Source organism: Hypanus sabinus, chromosome 31, assembly GCF_030144855.1.
Source record: "Hypanus sabinus isolate sHypSab1 chromosome 31, sHypSab1.hap1, whole genome shotgun sequence".
In the NCBI taxonomy this organism is placed as follows: Eukaryota; Metazoa; Chordata; class Chondrichthyes; order Myliobatiformes; family Dasyatidae; genus Hypanus; species Hypanus sabinus.
In genome coordinates, this window is record NC_082736.1 from 35,064,215 (window position 1) to 35,084,033 (window position 19,819).

The following is a 19,819-nucleotide window of genomic DNA, read 5'->3' on the forward strand; positions in this document are numbered from 1 at the left end:
GCCCGGATCGCTGCCCCGCTGACCGTGAGCTCGGCGACCGAGCCACAGGCATCGTCCATCTTTCCCAGCGGAAGGGCGATCGAGACGGACTCCCACCCCCGGACACAGACCGCAGCCGGCCGACGGGGCTTCGGAGGCCGAGGTTTGAACCCTCACCCGGGGCGAGTTCCCACACGTTTGAGAGGTCGCGCAACGAGACGAAGACGCGGCCGAAAAGAACTCACGTACTCAGGGCAGCTTAAACAACAGGGGCAGAATTTATTACCGACAACATCACAGTAAGTTTTATTCCCCCCACCCCCGCAGGAATCGCCTACTTTCCGGTGCCTTCGTGTAATCTCGCTCTCACAGACACACACTCACCTCCTCGGGCCGCCCCGTTACCCTCACACCCAGCCCTGGCAGTTCACCCACGTTCGCTGCAGAATGTGGCCTCGAAACTCGGCCCCGTGAGCGTGTGCGAACACGCGTGTTTCCCGCGGTGGTGGTGAGGGGGTGGGGTGGGGGGGGGGGGTTCACGAGAACTATCCCGGAAGGGGTTAACCTGTGAGGAGCATTGGATGCCTCCGGGTCTGAATCGGCTGGAGTCGAGAAGGATTGGGGTGAAAACTCACTGAAACCTGTCGGATATCGGAATGCTGAGGTGGGCGGAGGATGGTTCCAATGGGAGGGGGGGGGGGGGAAGGAGAAGGCCAGGAGCAGAGCGTCCAGCCTCAGAATAGAGGGACTTCTCTTCGGCCAGAGCGTGATGATGGCTGTGGAGCCATTAAAGCAAAGGTTGCTCGGTTCTTGGTTAGGTAATGGGGTTGAGAGGGAAAATAAATCAGCCACGATGGAATGACAGAGCAGGCTCGATGGGCTGAATGGCACACACACACACACCAGCTTCCTGTCCATCCTGGTGGGGAAGGATGGTGGGGGCAGACTGCGGACCCGGTTCCCCACCCTGCTCGCTCAGAGATTGTAGACAACGGGTTAACAGGGCAGGCTGGTGGAGAGATCAGCGCCTGGAATTTAGGTGGGGGGGGGAGGGTAAGAGGAGGCCAGGGTCAGACAGCATCTCCCCCACAACAGTGGCGGTAACACTGGTGAGGTGGGATCATCACACTCCCGTGGGGCCGGTTCCCAGGGCTGGTAAAGGAATGGACTGCAATCACCCCTTGGGGGGGGTGACTTTCTCCCTCCCCCCCACAGTCAAACCACAAACCAGTGATTTCTTTTAACTCCAAACTCAACAGCTCTGCAAATTGAAATGACAACAGGAGTTTTAAACCGCCGTGCTTTTTCGTACCCTCTCGATTACTGGGGTTAATGATATTCCCATTTCACACTGCCCCCACCCATCTCTTCATCGGTTAACAGTTGTTAGGGAAGGGCCAGTGTATCTAACTAAAGGAATTTTGCTCCCTGGCACAACCCCTCCATCGAGTTGGCCGGTGAACCACAGAATCAGCTAACTGCCAAGGCTGGCGTGCCCTCCCGCACCAGTGGTGGGGTGGGGAGAGCGAGGGTAATTGTCCCACCATTCTGATCCACCCGCTTCCCTCACCACGGTAAGCCTGCAGGGTGCGAGGGGGACGAGGTGTGTGGGGAAACGGCGCACGCCCGGCCTTCACCCCGCAAGGGAGAGGGGGGGGGGGCAAGCAGCCTTGAAGGCACACTCCTACACACAGACCGTCACTCAGACACACAGTTCTAGCCCCAGAGAGACCCTTTTACAGTCGGTCACCCCCGATCCTGGGTCCACTTACAGCATCGAGCACACACATTGAAATGCTTCCACAATTAAAGGGGAGGGGGGGGAGAGAGGCCATCAGCCAGTGACCTTTACCCCTTCCTCGCCCAGAAATCTACAGCAGATGTCACAGACAGTTGTTTCCAGAGGAGGACATATTTATAACATTTATATACACACGTATATTATAATATATATATTCATATATAAAATCTTATTTCGACAGAAGCTGATGAGGAATGTTGTTCTCAGCTAGTGCACTGACGGGTAATACTGACCACGCTCCTCATTTTCCCCACTCTGCCCCCACCCCCCCGTGTGTGGAGGGAGGAGGGGTGGGGAGGTGAGGCCTCGGTGACCCATCACAGCAGACTGGTGACGACAGTACAGATCATAACATGGGCATTCAGCGTTTTAATTTCAAAACACACGTGGGCTGGGGGGTGGAGGTTTAGTAGCTTGATGTGGGGGGGGGGTGTGGGGAGCACAATTTCCTGGAGTGGGAGTCCAGCTGTTTACTCAGTCTTCCGCTTTGTGCCCGGCAGTTTTTCCTGGATTCTGTGGGAAAATGTGAAGGAAAAAAAAAATCAGTATCAGTAGGGGAGGAAAGGGAAGGGGGTGAAAGGGCAGGCACAACCTGTTTCACAGCCCCAAGTCACAGCCAGGAGGGAGAATTATTCAAATTTGCCTCTGGGTCCTCAATCCCACAGCCCCGTGTCAGTCCCCAAACTAATCCCACTGTCCCACCCTCTCCCCACAGCCCCGTGTCAGTCCCCAAACTAATCCCACTGTCCCACTCTCTCCCCACAGCCCCGTGTCAGTCCCCAAACTAATCCCACTGTCCCACCCTCTCCCCACAGCCCCGTGTCAGTCCCCAAACTAATCCCACTGTCCCACTCTCTCCCCACAGCCCCGTGTCAGTCCCCAAACTAATCCCACTGTCCCACTCTCTCCCCACAGCCCCGTGTCATTCCCCAAACTAATCCCACTGTCCCACTCTCTCCCCACAGCCCTGTGTCAGTCCCCAAACTAATCCCACTGTCCCACTTTCTCCCCACATTCCTGTGTCAGTCCCCAAACTAATCCCACTGTCCCACTCTCTCCCCACAGCCCCGTGTCAGTCTCCAAACTAATCCCACTGTCCCACTCTCTCCCCACAGCCGTGTCGATCCCCAAACTAATCCCACTGTCCCACTCTCTCCCCACAGTCCCATGTCAGTCCCCAAACTAATCCCACTGTCCCACTCTCTCCCCACAGCCCCGTGTCAGTCCCCAAACTAATCCCACTGTCCCACTCTCTCCCCACAGCCCCGTGTCAGTCTCCAAACTAATCCCACTGTCCCACTCTCTCCGCACAGCCCTGTGTCAGTACCCAAACTAATCCCACTGTCCCACTCTCTCCCCACAGCCCCGTGTCAGTCCCCAAACTAATCCCACTGTCCCACTCTCTCAGCACAGCCCTGTGTCAGTACCCAAACTAATCCCACTGGCCCACTCTCTCCCCAGAGACCTGTGTCAGTTCCCAAACTAATCCCACTGCCCCACTCTCTCCCCACAGCCCCATATCAGTCCCAAACTAATCCCACTATCCCACTGTCTCCCCACAGCCCTGTGTCAGTACCCAAACTAATCCCACTGTCCAACTCTCTCCCCACTGCCCCGTGTGTCTCCAAACTAATCCCACTGTCACACTCTCTCTGCACAGCCCCGTGTCAGTCTCCAAACAAATCCCACTGTCCCACTCTCTCCCCACAGCCCCGTGTCAGTCTCCAAACTAATCCCACTGTCCCACTGTCTCCCCACAGTCCCGTGTCAGTCTCCAAACTAATCCCACTGTCCCATTCTCTCCCCACAGTCCCGTGTCAGTCCCCAAACTAATCCCACTATCCCACTGTCTCCCCACAGCCCTGTGTCAGTCTCCAAACTAATCCCACTGTCCCACTGTCTCCCCACAGTCCCGTGTCAGTCTCCAAACTAATCCCACTGTCCCACTCTCTCCCCACAGCCCCGTGTCAGTCTCCAAACTAATCCCACTGTCCCACTGTCTCCCCACAGTCCCGTGTCAGTCTCCAAACTAATCCCACTGTCCCATTCTCTCCCCACAGCCCCGTGTCAGTCTCCAAACTAATCCCACTGTCCCACTCTCTCCGCACAGCCCTGTGTCATTACCCAAACTAATCCCACTGTCCCACTCTCTCCCCACAGCCCCGTGTCAGTCCCCAAACTAATCCCACTGGCCCACTCTCTCCCCAGAGACCTGTGTCAGTACCCAAACTAATCCCACTGTCCCACTCTCTCCCCACAGCCCCGTGTCAGTCCCCAAACTAATCCCACTGTCACACTCTCTCAGCACAGCCCTGTGTCAGTACCCAAACTAATCCCACTGGCCCACTCTCTCCCCAGAGACCTGTGTCAGTTCCCAAACTAATCCCACTGCCCCACTCTCTCCCCACAGCCCCATATCAGTCCCAAACTAATCCCACTATCCCACTGTCTCCCCACAGCCCTGTGTCAGTACCCAAACTAATCCCACTGTCCAACTCTCTCCCCACAGCCCCGTGTGTCTCCAAACTAATCCCACTGTCACACTCTCTCTGCACAGCCCCGTGTCAGTCTCCAAACAAATCCCACTGTCCCACTCTCTCCCCACAGCCCCGTTTCAGTCTCCAAACTAATCCCACTGTCCCACTGTCTCCCCACAGTCCCGTGTCAGTCTCCAAACTAATCCCACTGTCCCATTCTCTCCCCACAGTCCCGTGTCAGTCCCCAAACTAATCCCACTATCCCACTGTCTCCCCACAGCCCTGTGTCAGTCTCCAAACTAATCCCACTGTCCCACTGTCTCCCCACAGTCCCGTGTCAGTCTCCAAACTAATCCCACTGTCACACTCTCTCTGCACAGCCCTGTGTCAGTCCCCAAACTAATCCCACTGTCACACTCTCTCTGCACAGCCCTGTGTCAGTACCCAAACTAATCCCACTGTCCCACTCTCTCCCCACAGCCCCGTGTCAGTCTCCAAACTAATCCCACTGTCACACTCTCTCTGCACAGCCCTGTGTCAGTACCCAAACTAATCCCACTGTCCAACTCTCTCCCCACAGCCCCGTGTCAGTCTCCAAACTAATCCCACTGTCCCACTGTCCCACTCTCTCCCCACAGCCCCGTGTCAGTCTCCAAACTAATCCCACTGTCCCACTGTCTCCCCACAGTCCCGTGTCAGTCTCCAAACTAATCCCACTGTCCCATTCTCTCCCCACAGCCCCGTGTCAGTCTCCAAACTAATCCCACTGTCCCACTCTCTCCGCACAGCCGTGTCAGTACCCAAACTAATCCCACTGTCCCACTCTCTCCCCACAGCCCCGTGTCAGTCCCCAAACTAATCCCACTGTCCCACTCTCTCCGCACAGCCCTGTGTCAGTCCCCAAACTAATCCCACTGTCCCACCCTCTCCCCACAGCCCCGTGTCAGTCCCCAAACTAATCCCAGTCCCACCCTCTCCCCACAGCCCCGTGTCAGTCCCCAAACTAATCCCAGTCCCACCCTCTCCCCACAGCCCCGTGTCAGTCCCCAAACTAATCCCAGTCCCACCCTCTCCGCACAGCCCTGTGTCAGTACCCAAACTAATCCCACTGTCCCACTCTCTCCCCACAGCCCTGTGTCAGTACCCAAACTAATCCCACTGGCCCACTCTCTCCCCAGAGACCTGTGTCAGTTCCCAAACTAATCCCACTGCCCCACTCTCTCCCCACAGCCCCATATCAGTCCCAAACTAATCCCACTATCCCAATCTCTTTCCACAGTCCCGTCAGTCCCCAAACTAATCCCACTGTCCCATTCTCTCCCCACAGCCCCGTGTCAGTCTCCAAACTAATCCCACTGTCCCACTGTCTCCCCACAGCCCCGTGTCAGTCTCAAAACTAATACCACTGTCCCACTCTCTCCCCACAGCCCCGTGTCAGTCCCCAAACGAATCCCAGCCCCTCATTAAAGAAGTCAGCCCTCAGGAGGTAATGGCGGAGAGGTTCACTGCCGGGCTGGTGATTTCGGGACGGCCCCAAGGTGGCACTCACTTCCCAGTGGCACAGCTGATTTGCTTCTGAACCATCTCCACGTAGTGGTCGATCTCCGTCTGGAACAGAGCAGGAATCAGAACCGTCAGCAGCGAGAGGAGAGATTGCTCGCGCCCCCACCCCTCCCCAACAGGCTGGTCTCCTCTGCGACTCCAGCGGGAACAGGGAGCCTAGCACCCCACGAGGATCAACGGACCGGGGAGGGAGGCAGGGGAACAGGGCATTTTGCCCCTGCTGCCCATTCCTCTACTAGCCCTTACTGACCCCCACCCCCCAATTTCACTCCAGCGACCGCCCCTTCCGGGGACCAGCGGAGCAGCTGGGTGAGACGGCTGGGCTGGCCCGGGACTCACCTGGTATTTCTTGTAGACAGCGGGAACACTGAACGTCACCAGGAGAGCTGGATGAGGCAGAAAGAACAAACGCCGTCAGAGATGACCTCCTCACACCTCAACCCATCATCTCCCCCCTCCCCCACCTCCTCCTGGCCAGCCCTCACACGGACACGATCACAGTACTTGGGGGAGGGGGAGGGGGAGCGTCCTGACTGTCTGGTACGGGGGTGGGGGGGGGAAAAGGTGGGGGGTTGTAATCTCAACTCACCACCTGCCCCAGCACCCAGGACATGTCCTCTTCTTCTGTGGTGCAGGAGTCTGCAGATGCTGTTCCCCCCAACCTGCCCCCTCACCCATCACCTCCCAGTGTCTCACTTCATCCCCCCTCTCCCCCACCCACCCACCTTCCCCCTCACCTGGTCTCACCTGTCACCTCCCAGTGTCTCACTTCATCCCCCCTCTCCCCCACCCACCCACCTTCCCCCTCACCTGGTCTCACCTGTCACCTCCCAGTGTCTCACTTCATCCCCCCTCTCCCCCACCCACCCACCTTCCCCCTCACCTGGTCTCACCCGTCACCTCCCAGTGTCTCACTTCATCCCCCCTCTCCCCCACCCACCCACCTTCCCCCTCACCTGGTCTCACCCATCACCTCCCAGTGTCTCACTTCATCCCCCCTCTCCCCCACCCACCCACCTTCCCCCTCACGTCTCACCCATCACCTCCCAGTGTCTCACTTCATCCCCCTCTCCCCCACCCACCCACCTTCCCCCTCACGTCTCACCCATCACCTCCCAGTGTCTCACTTCATCCCCCCTCTCCCCCACCCACCCACCTTCCCCCTCACCTGGTCTCACCTATCACCTCCCAGTGTCTCACTTCATCCCCCTCTCCCCCACCCTCCCACCTTCCCCCTCACCTGGTCTCACCCATCACCTCCCAGTGTCTCACTTCATCACCCCTCTCCCCCACCCTCCCACCTTCCCCCTCACGTCTCACCCATCACCTCCCAGTGTTCATCCCTGTCTCCCCCCCACCTTATTCTGGCTTCTGCCCCCTTCCTTGAAGGATGAAGGGTGTTGGCCCAAAGTTCCTCTCCACAAGCGCTGCCTGACCTGCTGAGTGGGACGCCCGGCCAGGGGTGGTTGAGAGGCCGACACACTGGGGACATTTAAAAGACTCTTGGACAGGCACATGGGAAAATGGAGGTGGATGTGGGAGGGAAGGGATAGATTGATCTTGGAGTCAGCATAAACACAAGAGAAAATCTGCAGATGCTGGAAACCCAGAGCAACACACACACAAAATACTGGAGGGACTCGGCAGGTCAGGCAGCATCTATGGAGGGAAATAACATCACAGGTTGAGAAGATTCATCAGCACTGGAAAGGAAGGGGGTTGAAACCCAAATAATTCAGGTGTGGTGGAGGCAGATACATTGGGGGTGTTTAGGTGCACACACGGCTGATAGAAAAGTGGAGGGATTTGTGGGAGGGGACACTCAGATTGATCTTGGAGTAGGTTAAAAAGTTGGTAGAGCCTCAGAATCGACAAGAGTCTGCCTTACCCAGGATGAGAAGGGTCAATCCGTTAAACACTGCGCCAACGTATGTCATCAGCCACATCAGAACCGCGAGCTGCAGAGAGAATCGGTCACGGGTTCATTAACGGTTCGCCGTCTGGAGGAATGGGGACCTCGGGCTTCACATGAGCTGCCGCGCGTGTTGGTGGGGTGGTTAAGAAGGCCTCTGGTGTGTTGGCCTTCTGTTCGTCGAGGAATTGAGTTCAAGAGGCGCGAGGTAAGGTTACAGCCTGGTCAGACCACACTGTTTTGCGTTCGGTTCAGGTCACCTCATTACGGGAAGGATGAGGAGGCTTTCGAGAGGGTGCGGAGGAGATTCACCAAGATGCTGCCTGGATTAGAGAGGGTGCAGAGGAGATTCACCAGGATTCAGCCTGGATTAGAGAGGGGGCAGAGGAGATTCACCAGGGTGCTGCCTGGATTAGAGAGGGTGCAGAGGAGATTCACCAAGATGCTGCCTGGATTAGAGAGGGTGCAGAGGAGATTCACCAGGGTGCTGCCTGGATTAGAGAGGGTGCAGAGGAGATTCACCAAGATGCTGCCTGGATTAGAGAGGGTGCAGAGGAGATTCACCAGGATGCTGCCTGAATTAGAGAGGGTGCAGAGGAGATTCACCAGGATGCTGCCTGAATTAGAGAGGGTGCAGAGGAGATTCACCAGGACGCTGCCTGGATTAGAGAGGGTGCAGAGGAGATTTACCAGGATGCTGCCTGGATTAGAGAGGGTGCAGAGGAGATTCACCAGGACGCTGCCTGGATTAGAGAGGGTGCAGAGGAGATTCACCAGGATGCTGCCTGGATTAGAGAGGGTGCAGAGGAGATTCACCAAGACGCTGCCTGGATTAGAGAGGGTGCAGAGGAGATTCACCAAGACGCTGCCTGGATTAGAGAGGGTGCAGAGGAGATTCACCAAGATGCTGCCTGGATTAGAGAGGGTGCAGAGGAGATTCACCAAGATGCTGCCTGGATTAGAGAGGGTGCAGAGGAGATTCACCAGGGTGCTGCCTGGATTAGAGAGGGTGCAGAGGAGATTCACCAGGATGCTGCCTGGATTAGAGAGGGTGCAGAGGAGATTCACCAGGATTCAGCCTGGATTAGAGAGGGTGCAGAGGAGATTCACCAGGGTGCTGCCTGGATTAGAGAGGGTGCAGAGGAGATTCACCAGGATGCTGCCTGGATTAGAGAGGGTGCAGAGGAGATTCACCAGGATGCTGTCTGGATTAGAGAGGGTGCAGAGGAGATTCACCAGGATGCTGTCTGGATTAGAGAGGGTGCAGAGGAGATTCAACAAGATGTTGCCTGGATTAGAGAGGGTGCAGAGGAGATTCACCAGGATTCAGCCAGGATTAGAGAGGGTGCAGAGGAGATTCAACAGGATGCTGCCTGGATTAGAGAGGGTGCAGAGGAGATTCACCAGGATGCTGCCTGGATTAGAGAGGATGCAGAGGAGATTCAACAGGATGCTGCCTGGATTAGAGAGGGTGCAGAGGAGATTCACCAGGATGGATTCGAGAGCAGGTCTTGTGAGGAGAGGTTGAGCGAGCTGGGGCTTTTCTCTCTGGAGCGAAGGAGAGGTGGTTTGATAGAGGTCTACAAGAAGGTAGGAGCCACAGATCGAGTGGACACCCAGAGAATTTTTTCCCCGGGTGGAAATGGCTCATACAAGGGGACATTTTTAAGGTGATTGGAAGAAAGTATGTGGGGGTGGGGAATGTTAGAGGTCGAAACTATTTATTTATTACAGAGAGAGTGATGGGTGTGTGGAATGGTCTGCCAGGGGTGTGATGGAGGCCCAGAAATTCGGGTCTCTCTTAAGAGTGGCGTACAGATGATAGGAAAATGGGAGAGGAGAGATCTGATCAGCATAAACACAGGAGATTCAGGCAGACGGACAACGTGCAAGGTCCACAGCGAGGTAGGCTGTGGGACGGAGAGTCACTCCATGCGTGAGAGGTCCGTTCAGGAGTCAGACGACGGGGGGACAGGAGCTGTCTACGACAGCGACGGTCAGCACTTCCAAACTTCCGCCCAGTGGGAGGGGGGAGACGAGAGGACGCCCGGGGTGGGCGGGGTCTTTACCTGAGGGGTGGCCGATTCCGCAAATCTCTGAGGTTTCCCCTCGCTCGGAGCAGTCGCTGCCCCGAGCTGTGATAGGCTGCTTTCTGTGGTGTGTTGATTGAAATTCCCGACATTTATTTGTTGGGGGAGGAGGGGGGGGGGGGCAGATGGTTCCCAAATCCCTGAGCCTGAAGCTTCCCGACCTCCACCCTGGAGCCAAGGGGGTCTGTGGAACCCCCCTGGCCTCACCATAGGGAAATAACCAAATATTAGTGCAGGTCGTCGGGGACAGGAGCTCCTCGATCGAACAACCCTCGGTAAAAGTGTTAGGACACTGGGAGCGGCGGGAGGCGAACGGAACAGGAGACGTCGCAAACAGGAGCCTCTAACTCAGCGGGCAGTGGAACTGACCTTGAGCGAGTCCACCAGATCCTGGACCAGGAAGAGCTGCACCAGGTACTTGAGGGCCCGGTTCACGTGCGCCAGGGTGGTGTCGCAGTACCTGCGGAAGGCGTCCGGAGACATGGTGACGTCCTGCTCCAGATAGGCTCTGCGGAGGAGGAGGAGGAGGGGGACAAGGTCAGGATGTACTTCCCAGCCACGGAATGGGGCGGCTTCTGGAAAGCAGAGACCCCCACCCCTCCCCCCAGGGTCAGCGCTTCGCAAGCCAGATGAGATGGGCCAGGAAGACTTCCAATGACCCATTTTCATTTGCTTCAGGAAAGAGGGAGGAGAGAGAGAGACGGGCGGGGGTGGGGGGGTGGGGAGTTCGACACTGGAAGCATTCGTCGCCATGACTTCTCTGGATAAGCTGACGAGTTCAAATGAAGCTGAAAGTAAAAGATCAACCTTGTTTTTGGACAGGTATTTCAAAACACAGAGTGAACGCTGGGCAGAGCGGTGGCTGGTTGGGAGGAGGCAAAGACTGGAAACGAAGGGAGCCTCTTCCGGCCAGCTGCCAGTGTTCCACGGGGGCCCATGTGGCTCTGATCCTTTTAACGCTATACTTCAATGACCTGGACGGTGGGACTGGTGGACTCGTTGCAAAGCCTGCAGAAGCTGTGAAGATAGGTGGAGAGCCAGGTGGTCTTGAGGAAGCGGAGGGTCTGCACAAAGGCTGATTGGGAGGATGCGCCAAGAAATGGCTGACGGAATACAGTGTCGGGAAGTGCACAGTCACGCACTTTGGTAGAAGGGATGAAGGGGCTGATTATCTTCTAAATGGAGAGAAAATACAAAAATCTGAGGTGCAAAGGGGCTTGGGGAGTCCTTGTGCAGGATTCCCCGAAGGTTAACTTGCAGGTTGAGTCGGTGGTGAGGAAGGCAAATGTAATGTTAGCATTCATTTCGAGAGGACTAGAATATAAAAGCCAGGATGTAATGTTGTGACTTTATAAAGCACTGGTGGGGCCTCACTTAGAGAATTGTGAGCGGCTTTGGGCCCCTTATCTAAGAGAGGATGTGCTGACATTGGAGAGGGTTCAAAGCAGGTTTAATGAAAATGATTCCAGGATTGACTGGCTTGTCACATGAGGAGTGTTTGATGGCTCCGGGCCACTCACTAGAGTTCAGAAGAATGAGGGGTGGGGGAAAAGTCATTGAAAACTATTGAATGGTCAAAGTCCTTGATTGAGTGGGTTTACTGTGGTGGGGGAGTCTAGGACCAGAGGACACAGATAGAGTGGATATGAAGAGGATGTTTCCTATAGTGGGGGAGTCTAGGACCAGAGGACACAGATAGAGTGGATGTGGAGAGGATGTTTCCTGTAGTGGGAGAGTCTAGGACCAGAGGACACAGATAGAGTGGATGTGGAGAGGATGTTTCCTATAGTAGGGGAGTCTGGGACCAGAGGACACAGAGTGGATGTGGAGAGGATGTTTCCTATAGTGGGGGAGTCTAGGACCAGAGGACACAGATAGAGTGGATGTGGAGAGGATGTTTCCTATAGTGGGGGAGTCTAGGACCAGAGAACACAGATAGAGTGGATGTGGAGAGGATGTTTCCTGTAGTGAGTGAATCTAAGACCAGAGGAAACAGATGGTGTGGATGTGGAGAGGATGTTTCCTATAGTGGGGGAGTCTAGGACCAGAGGACACAGATAGAGTGGATGTGGAGAGGATGTTTCCTGTAGTGGGAGAGTCTAGGACCAGAGGACACAGATAGAGTGGATGTGGAGAGGATGTTTCCTATAGTAGGGGAGTCTGGGACCAGAGGACACAGATAGAGTGGATGTGGAGAGGATGTTTCCTGTAGTGAGTGAATCTAAGACCAGAGGAAACAGATGGTGTGGATGTGGAGAGGATGTTTCCTATAGTGGGGGAGTCTAGGACCAGTGGACACAGATAGAGTGGATGTGGAGAGGATGTTTCCTATAGTGCGGGAGTCTAGGACCAGAGGACACAGATAGAGTGGATGTGGGGAGGATGTTTCCTGTAGTGGGGGAGTCTAGGACCAGATGCATCCATTTAGAATGGAGATGAGGAGGAATTTCTTTACCCAGAGGGTGGTGAATCTGTGGAATTCGTTGCTGACAACTGTGGAGGCCAAGTCATTGGGTATATTTAAAGTGGAGGTTGACAGATTCTTGACTGGTCAGGGCATGAAGGGATACGGGGAGATGGCAGGAGATCGGGGCTGAGAGGAAAAATGGATCAGCCATGATGAAATGGCGGAGCAGATTGATGGGCCGAATGGCCCAGAGTCTACTCTTGCATTGGACGGTCCTTTCCATCTTTGTGAGTGTGGCAGGAAAGCGGAACAGCCGGAGGGAATCCGCGTGGCGACGGGAGGCTGGTGGGGGGGGCAACGTACAAACCCTCGGGGGCAGCAGTGAGGCCTGAAACCAGCTCTCAGAGCTGCGGCCGTAAAGTGTGACGCTACCCAGAACCACGTCACCCTGTACGAGCAGAAACCCGGAAAGATCCGCTCCCAGCGAGGGCACGGCCTCCACTGAAGACCCTCCATGGGATGTGGGAGAGAGGAAGAGCAGATTTCTGAGAACGGATCCTAGGACAGGCCATTCAGCCCACAATGTTGTGCTGTACCAGCTAAAAAGCAAATCAAAAGACCCCCAAACACCAATCCCTCCTCCTTACACCATGTCCATATCCCTCCATCTCCCTCACATCCACGTGCCCGTCCAAACGTGTCTTATGAGACTCTAATGTAATGGAGGGACATGGGCAATGTGTGGGCAAGAGGGATTAATGTTTGGGGGTTTTTGATTTGCTTTTCAGCCGGGTCAGCACAACACTGTGGGCCGAGTGGCCTGTTCCGTACTCTCCTCTGCTCCTCAATCAGCCCCGGACAACCCAGCCCAGGCTCCGGGCCTTCACGCGTGGCTCAGCTACCGTTCCTACTGCCAGGAGAAGGGGCAAAGGCGGGTCACCGACTCCGCAAGACCCGTTGCCTGGGCTCGTCAGCCACTCGGCCGGCAGCTCATTTGGAAGGAAAACTCCGATCTCAAGCCTCCGCTGCCCTGTGGTTCCACCCACCCACGGGCAGGCTTCGGGAGTGAACCCCGGGGTGGGGGGGGGAATCCCCAGGGCAGTCCTACGCCGACCGGCGGCTCCTTGTGCCAACCTGTATCGGTCCCCGCCGGTCCTTTGGGTTCAACTGGCGCGTGGAGAGGGGGAGCCTGCCACACGGGCAACAGCTTGCCCCGGTTTACATTCCAACACAGTGAGGATGCAACGTCCGTGCTCGGCCCTGACCGATGCAGAGCCTCAGCAGACCACTGAGGGCACAGCCTCAGAATGGAGGGGCGTCCATTCAGAACCGAGGCGAGGAGGAATTGGTTTACAATAGACAATAGGTGCAGAAGTGGACCATTCGGCCCTTCGAGCCTGCACCACCATTCTGAGATCATGGCTGATCATCTACTATCAATACCCGGTTCCTGCCTTGTCCGCACCGTCCGCCAGGGTCGCAAACCCGTGACCCACCCCCCGGGGTCGACGGCTGCCTACCACCACTACGCTCTCCCCCCCCCGGAGAGGGCACCGTCCGCCAGGGTCGCAAACCCGTGACCCACCCCCCGGGGTCGACGGCTGCCTACCACCACTACGCTCTCCCCCCCCCCGGAGAGGGCACCGTCCGCCATGGTCGCAAACCCGTGACCCACCCCCCGGGGTCGACGGCTGCCTACCACCACTACGCTCTTCCCCCCCCCCCCCGGAGAGGGCAACGTCCGCCAGGGTCGCAAACCCGTGACCCACCCCCCGGGGTCGACGGCTGCCTACCTCCACTACGCTCTCCCCCCCCGGAGAGGACACCGTCCGCCAGGGTCGCAAACCCGTGACCCACCCCCCGGGGACGACGGCTGCCTACCTCCACTACGCTCTCCCCCCCCCGGAGAGGGCACCGTCCGCCAGGGTCGCATCCCGTGACCCACCCCCCGGGGTCGACGGCCGCCTACCACCACTACGCTCTTCCCCCCCCCCGGAGAGGACACCGTCCGCCAGGGTCGCAACCCGTGACCCACCCCCCGGGGTCGACGGCTGCCTACCACCACTACGCTCCCCCCCCCCCCCCCCCGGAGAGGACACCGTCCACCAGGGTCGCAAACCCGTGACCCACCCCCCGGGGTCGACGGCCGCCTACCACCACTACGCTCTCCCCCCCCCCCCCCCGGAGAGGACACCGTCCGCCAGGGTCGCAAACCCGTGACCCACCCCCCCGGGGTCGACGGCTGCCTACCACCACTACGCTCTCCCCCCCCGGAGAGGGCACCGTCCGCCAGGGTCGCAAACCCACGACCCACCCCCCGGGGTCGACGGCCGCCTACCACCACTACGCTCTCCCCCCCCCCGGAGAGGACACCGTCCGCCAGGGTCGCAAACCCACGACCCACCCCCCGGGGTCGACGGCTGCCTACCACCACTACGCTCTCCCCCCCCCGGAGAGGACACCGTCCGCCAGGGTCGCAAACCCGTGACCCACCCCCCGGGGTCGACGGCTGCCTACCACCACTACGCTCTCCCCCCCCGGAGAGGGCACCGTCCGCCAGGGTCGCAAACCCGTGACCCACCCCCCGGGGTCGACGGCTGCCTACCACCACTACGCTCTCCCCCCCCCCGGAGTGGACACCGTCCGCCAGGGTCGCAAACCCGTGACCCACCCCCCGGGGTCGACGGCCGCCTACCACCACTACGCTCTCCCCCCCCCCCGGAGTGGACACCGTCCGCCAGGGTCACAAACCCGTGACCCACCCCCCGGGGTCGACGGCTGCCTACCACCACTACGCTCTCCCCCCCCCCCCCCCCCGGAGAGGACACCGTCCGCCAGGGTCGCAAACCCGTGACCCACCCCCCGGGGTCGACGGCTGCCTACCACCACTACGCTCTCCCCCCCCCCAGAGAGGGCACCGTCCGCCAGGGTCGCAAACCCGTGACCCACCCCCCGGGGTCGACGGCCGCCTACCACCACTACGCTCTCCCCCCCCCCCCCCGGAGAGGACACCGTCCGCCAGGGTCGCAAACCCGTGACCCACCCCCCCGGGGGTCGACGGCTGCCTACCACCACTACGCTCCCCCCCCCGGAGAGGGCACCGTCCGCCAGGGTCGCAAACCCGTGACCCACCCCCCGGGGTCGACGGCTGCCTACATCCACTACGCTCTCCCCCCCCGGAGAGGGCACCGTCCGCCAGGGTCGCAAACCCGTGACCCACCCCCCGGGGTCGACGGCTGCCTATCACCACAACGCTCTCCCCCCCCCGGAGAGGGCACCGTCCGCCAGGGTCGCAAACCCGTGACCCACCCCCCGGGGTCGACGGCTGCCTACCACCACTACGCTCTCCCCCCCCCCCCGGAGAGGGCACCGTCCGCCAGGGTCGCAAACCCACGACCCACCCCCCGGGGTCGACGGCTGCCTACCACCACTACGCTCTCCCCCCCCGGAGAGGGCACCGTCCGCCAGGGTCGCAAACCCGTGACCCACCCCCCGGGGTCGACGGCTGCCTACCACCACTACGCTCTCCCCCCCCGGAGAGGGCACCGTCCGCCAGGGTCGCAAACCCGTGACCCACCCCCCGGGGTCGACGGCTGCCTACCACCACTACGCTCTCCCCCCCGGAGAGGACACCGTCCGCCAGGGTCGCAAACCCGTGACCCACCCCCCGGGGTCGACGGCTGCCTACCACCACTACGCTCTCCCCCCCCCGGAGAGGGCACCGTCCGCCAGGGTCGCAAACCCGTGACCCACCCCCCGGGGTAGACGGCTGCCTACCACCACTACGCTCTCCCCCCCCCCCGGAGAGGGCACCGTCCGCCAGGGTCGCTAACCCGTGACCCATCCCCCGGGGTCGACGGCCGCCTACCTCCACTACGCTCTCCCCCCACCCGGAGAGGGCACCGTCCGCCAGGGTCGCATCCCGTGACCCACCCCCCGGGGTCGACGGCTGCCTACCACCACTACGCTCTCCCCCCCCCCCCGGAGTGGACACCGTCCGCCAGGGTCGCTAACCCGTGACCCACCCCCCGGGGTCGACGGCTGCCTACCACCACTACGCTCTCCCCCCCCCCCCGGAGAGGACACCGTCCGCCAGGGTCGCAAACCCGTGACCCACCCCCCGGGGTCGACGGCTGCCTACCACCACTACGCTCTCCCCCCCCCGGAGAGGGCACCGTCCGCCAGGGTCGCATCCCGTGACCCACCCCCGGGGTCGACGGCTGCCTACCACCACTACGCTCTCCCCCCCGCAGAGAGGACACCGTCCGCCAGGGTCGCAAACCCGTGACCCACCCCCGGGGTAGACGGCTGCCTACCACCACTACGCTCTGCCCCCCCGGAGAGGGCAACGTCCGCCAGGGTCGCATCCCGTGACCCACCCCCGGGGTAGAAGGCTGCCTACGCTCCTGGTACGTCAGCAGTTCAGGGCAGGGACGACGTTCCTTGTGACTGACACGTCCAGCACCGGGGGTCACAGCCTCGGAAGGGTGACGACAAGCAATAGGAGCAGAATTAGGCCATTCAGCCCATCGCATCTGCTGTTCCATTCCATCACGGCCGATTTATTTTCCTTCCCAACCCCGTTCTCCTGCCTTCTCTCCGTAACCTTTGACACCCCGACTAACCAAGAGTCTGTCAACCTGTTTTAAGAGTACCCACTGGCTCCACAGCTTCCTGTGGCCATGTGTTCCACAGATTCACCACCCTCTGGCTGCCGAATGTGCACCCCTCTATTCTGAGGCTAAGCCCTCTGGTTGTGGACTCTCTGTATTGACATCCTCTCCACATCCTCTCTGTCTGGACCTTTCAATATTCCATCGAACATTACAGCACAGAAACAGGCCCTCCGGCCCTTCTTGGCTGTGCCAAACCATTTTTCTGCCTAGTCCCACTGACCTGCACCTGGCCCATATCCCTCCATACACCTCTCATCCATGTGCCGGTCCAAGTTTTTATTAAATGTTAAAAGTGAGCCTGCATTTACCACTTCTGGCAGCTCATTCCACACTGCCACCACTCTCTGTGTGAAGAAGCTTCCCCCCCCCCCATGTTCCCTTTAAACTTTGCCCCCTTCACCCTTAACCCATGTCCTCTGTCTTTTTTTCTCCCCTGGCCTCAGTGGAAAAAGCCTGCTTGCATTCACTCTATCTATACCCATCATAATTTTAAACACCTCTGTCAAATCTCCCCTCATTCTCCTACGCTCCAGGGAATAAAGTCCTAACCTATCCAACCTTTCTCTGTAACTCAGTTTCTCAAGTCCCGGCAACATCCTTGTAAACCTTCTCTGCACTCTTTCAACCTTATTAATATCCTTCCTGTAATTCGGTGACCAAAACTGCACACAATACTCCAAATTCGGCCTCACCAATGCCTTATACAACCTCACCATAACATTCCAACTCTCATACTCAACACTTTGATTTATAAAGACCAATGTATCAAAAGCTCTCTTTACGACCCTATCTACTTGTGGTGACACTTCTAGAGAATTTGGTATCTGTATTCCCAGATCCCTCGGTTCTACTGCACGCCTCAGTGCCCGATCATTTACCTTGTATGTTCTACCTTGGTTTGTCCTTCCAAAGTGTAATGCCTCACACTTGTCCGCATTAAACTCCATCTGCCATTTTTCTGCCCATTCCTCCAACTGGTCCAGATCCCTCTGCAAGCTTTGAAAACCTTCCTCACTGTCCACTACCCCTCCAATCTTTGTATCATCAGCAAATTTGTTGATCCAATTTACTGCATTATCACCCAGATCAGTGATATAGATGACAAATAACAATGGGCCCAGCACTGATCCCTGTGGCACACCACTAGTCACAGGCCTCCACTCAGAGTAGCAATCCTCCACTACCACTCTCTGGCCTCTCCCAATGTCTAATCTAATTTACTACCTCACCATGTATACCTGGCGGCCGAATCTTCATAAGTAACCTACCACGCGACAAGTTTCAAAGAGATTCTCCCCACATTCTTCTAAACTCCAGTGAGAACAGGCCCAGAGGCAAACGCTCCTCATACGTTAACCCTTTCATTCCCATGAATCTCCTCCGGACCCCCTCCAATGGCAGGATATCTCTTCTTAGATAAGGGCCCCCAAAATCGCTCACGATACTCCCGAGTGCTAATAACCGTCCGCCTGAATCTCTCCGCCCCCACCCTCCCTCAAAGACAGCGACTCCACGGCCCTGCCCCCCCCCCCCCCCCGCGGGCAGCCCCTACCTGAAAGGATTTCCCTCATTGGTCTTCTGCACGGCCTGGATGACGGACTTGTAGACGCGGAAGCTGATGGTGACGGCCAGGAGAGCAAGCACGAGGTAAGCCAGCACGCTGACCACGCTGAAAACCGCCAGCGACACCAGGAGGGTCAGTGTCGAGCCGAACACCAGGCCCGTCTTCTTGGGATCAGTCCAGTAGATCAGATCCTTCACTGCGGACAAAGGGGGCAGACTTAAATCAGTTTATTATTGCACGAAGATGCACTGAAAATTTCACACAGGTCAGATCATTACACAGGGCGTTGAGGTGGAACAAGGTTAGACAGTAACAGAGAGCAGAATAGAGTGTCACAGCGACAAAGTGCAGAGCAGGCAGGCAGATGCAAGTTCAACACACACACACAAAATGTTGGAGGGACTCCAGAATCAGCAGCCCTTTGCTCTCTGTAGCCTCTGCCTACGTGCGGGTGGGAAGGGGACAACCCGATGGTCAGGAAATGCGGTTTGTGACAAACATCGAAAGAAGCTTGGCGGAGGGAACATTCACTGGCTGTGTCACGGCCTGGTACGGAAACACCAATCCCCCCCCGAATGGAAAATCCTGCCAGAAGTAGTGGGTACGGCCCAGTCCGTCACGGGTAAAGCCCTCCCCACCACTGAGCACACCGACACGAAACACGTACAACAAGCTGGAGGAACTCAGCAGGTCGGGCAGTGTCCGTGAAAACGAGCAGTTTCGGGCCGAGACCCTTCGTCAGGTCTCGGCCCGAAACGTTGACTGCTCGTTTCTATGGATGCTGCCCGACCTGCTGAGTTCCTCCAACTTGTTGTACGTGTTGCTTTGACCACAGAGCGTCCGCAGTGTACAGTGTACATTGTCGCGGGAAAGCAGCATCCATCACCAGAGATCCCCACCACCCAGGCCATGCTCTCTTCTCACAGCGACCATCAGGAAGGAGGTGCAGGAGCCTCAGGACCCACCCCACCGGTTTCAGGAACAGTTATTAACCTTCAGCCAGCAGGTTCCTGAACCAGAGGGGACAACTTCACTCATCCCAACACTGAACTGTTCCCACAACCTATGGACTCACTTTCAAGGACTCTGTCTCTTGTTCTCGATATTTATTGTTTATTTTTTATTTCTTTCTTCTCTCTTTTTGTATTTGAACAGTTTGTTGTCTTTTGTGCGCTGTCTGGTCTTCCATTGACCCTATTATGGTTATTATTCCATGCATTTACTGTGTCTGCCGTAAGGAAATGAATCTTAGGGTTGTATATGGTGACACACATGTACTTTGGTAATAAATTTACTTTGGACTTGTGCCGTGAAACGTGGAGGCTGGCAGCCCCATCTCCTAAAAACTCC

The 19,819-nt window shown here is 57.7% G+C and overlaps 1 protein-coding gene across 2 annotated transcripts in view; it reads right to left on the reverse strand.

Annotated features, from left to right (window-relative positions):
- Positions 1-238: 238 nt before the first annotated feature.
- LOC132384073 (reticulon-3-like) overlaps positions 239-19,819 on the reverse strand; it is a 53,133-nt gene continuing 33,552 nt past the window's right edge. For both annotated transcript variants that reach the window (XM_059955390.1, XM_059955391.1), the window contains 6 exons: positions 18,458-18,665; positions 10,192-10,330; positions 7,709-7,778; positions 6,160-6,206; positions 5,807-5,865; positions 239-2,293 (listed from right to left, as the gene is read on the reverse strand). In XM_059955390.1, coding sequence (XP_059811373.1) covers positions 2,251-2,293; positions 5,807-5,865; positions 6,160-6,206; positions 7,709-7,778; positions 10,192-10,330; positions 18,458-18,665 — 566 coding nt within the window. In that variant the 3' untranslated portion in view covers positions 239-2,250. The remainder of the gene's footprint in view (positions 2,294-5,806; positions 5,866-6,159; positions 6,207-7,708; positions 7,779-10,191; positions 10,331-18,457; positions 18,666-19,819) is intronic.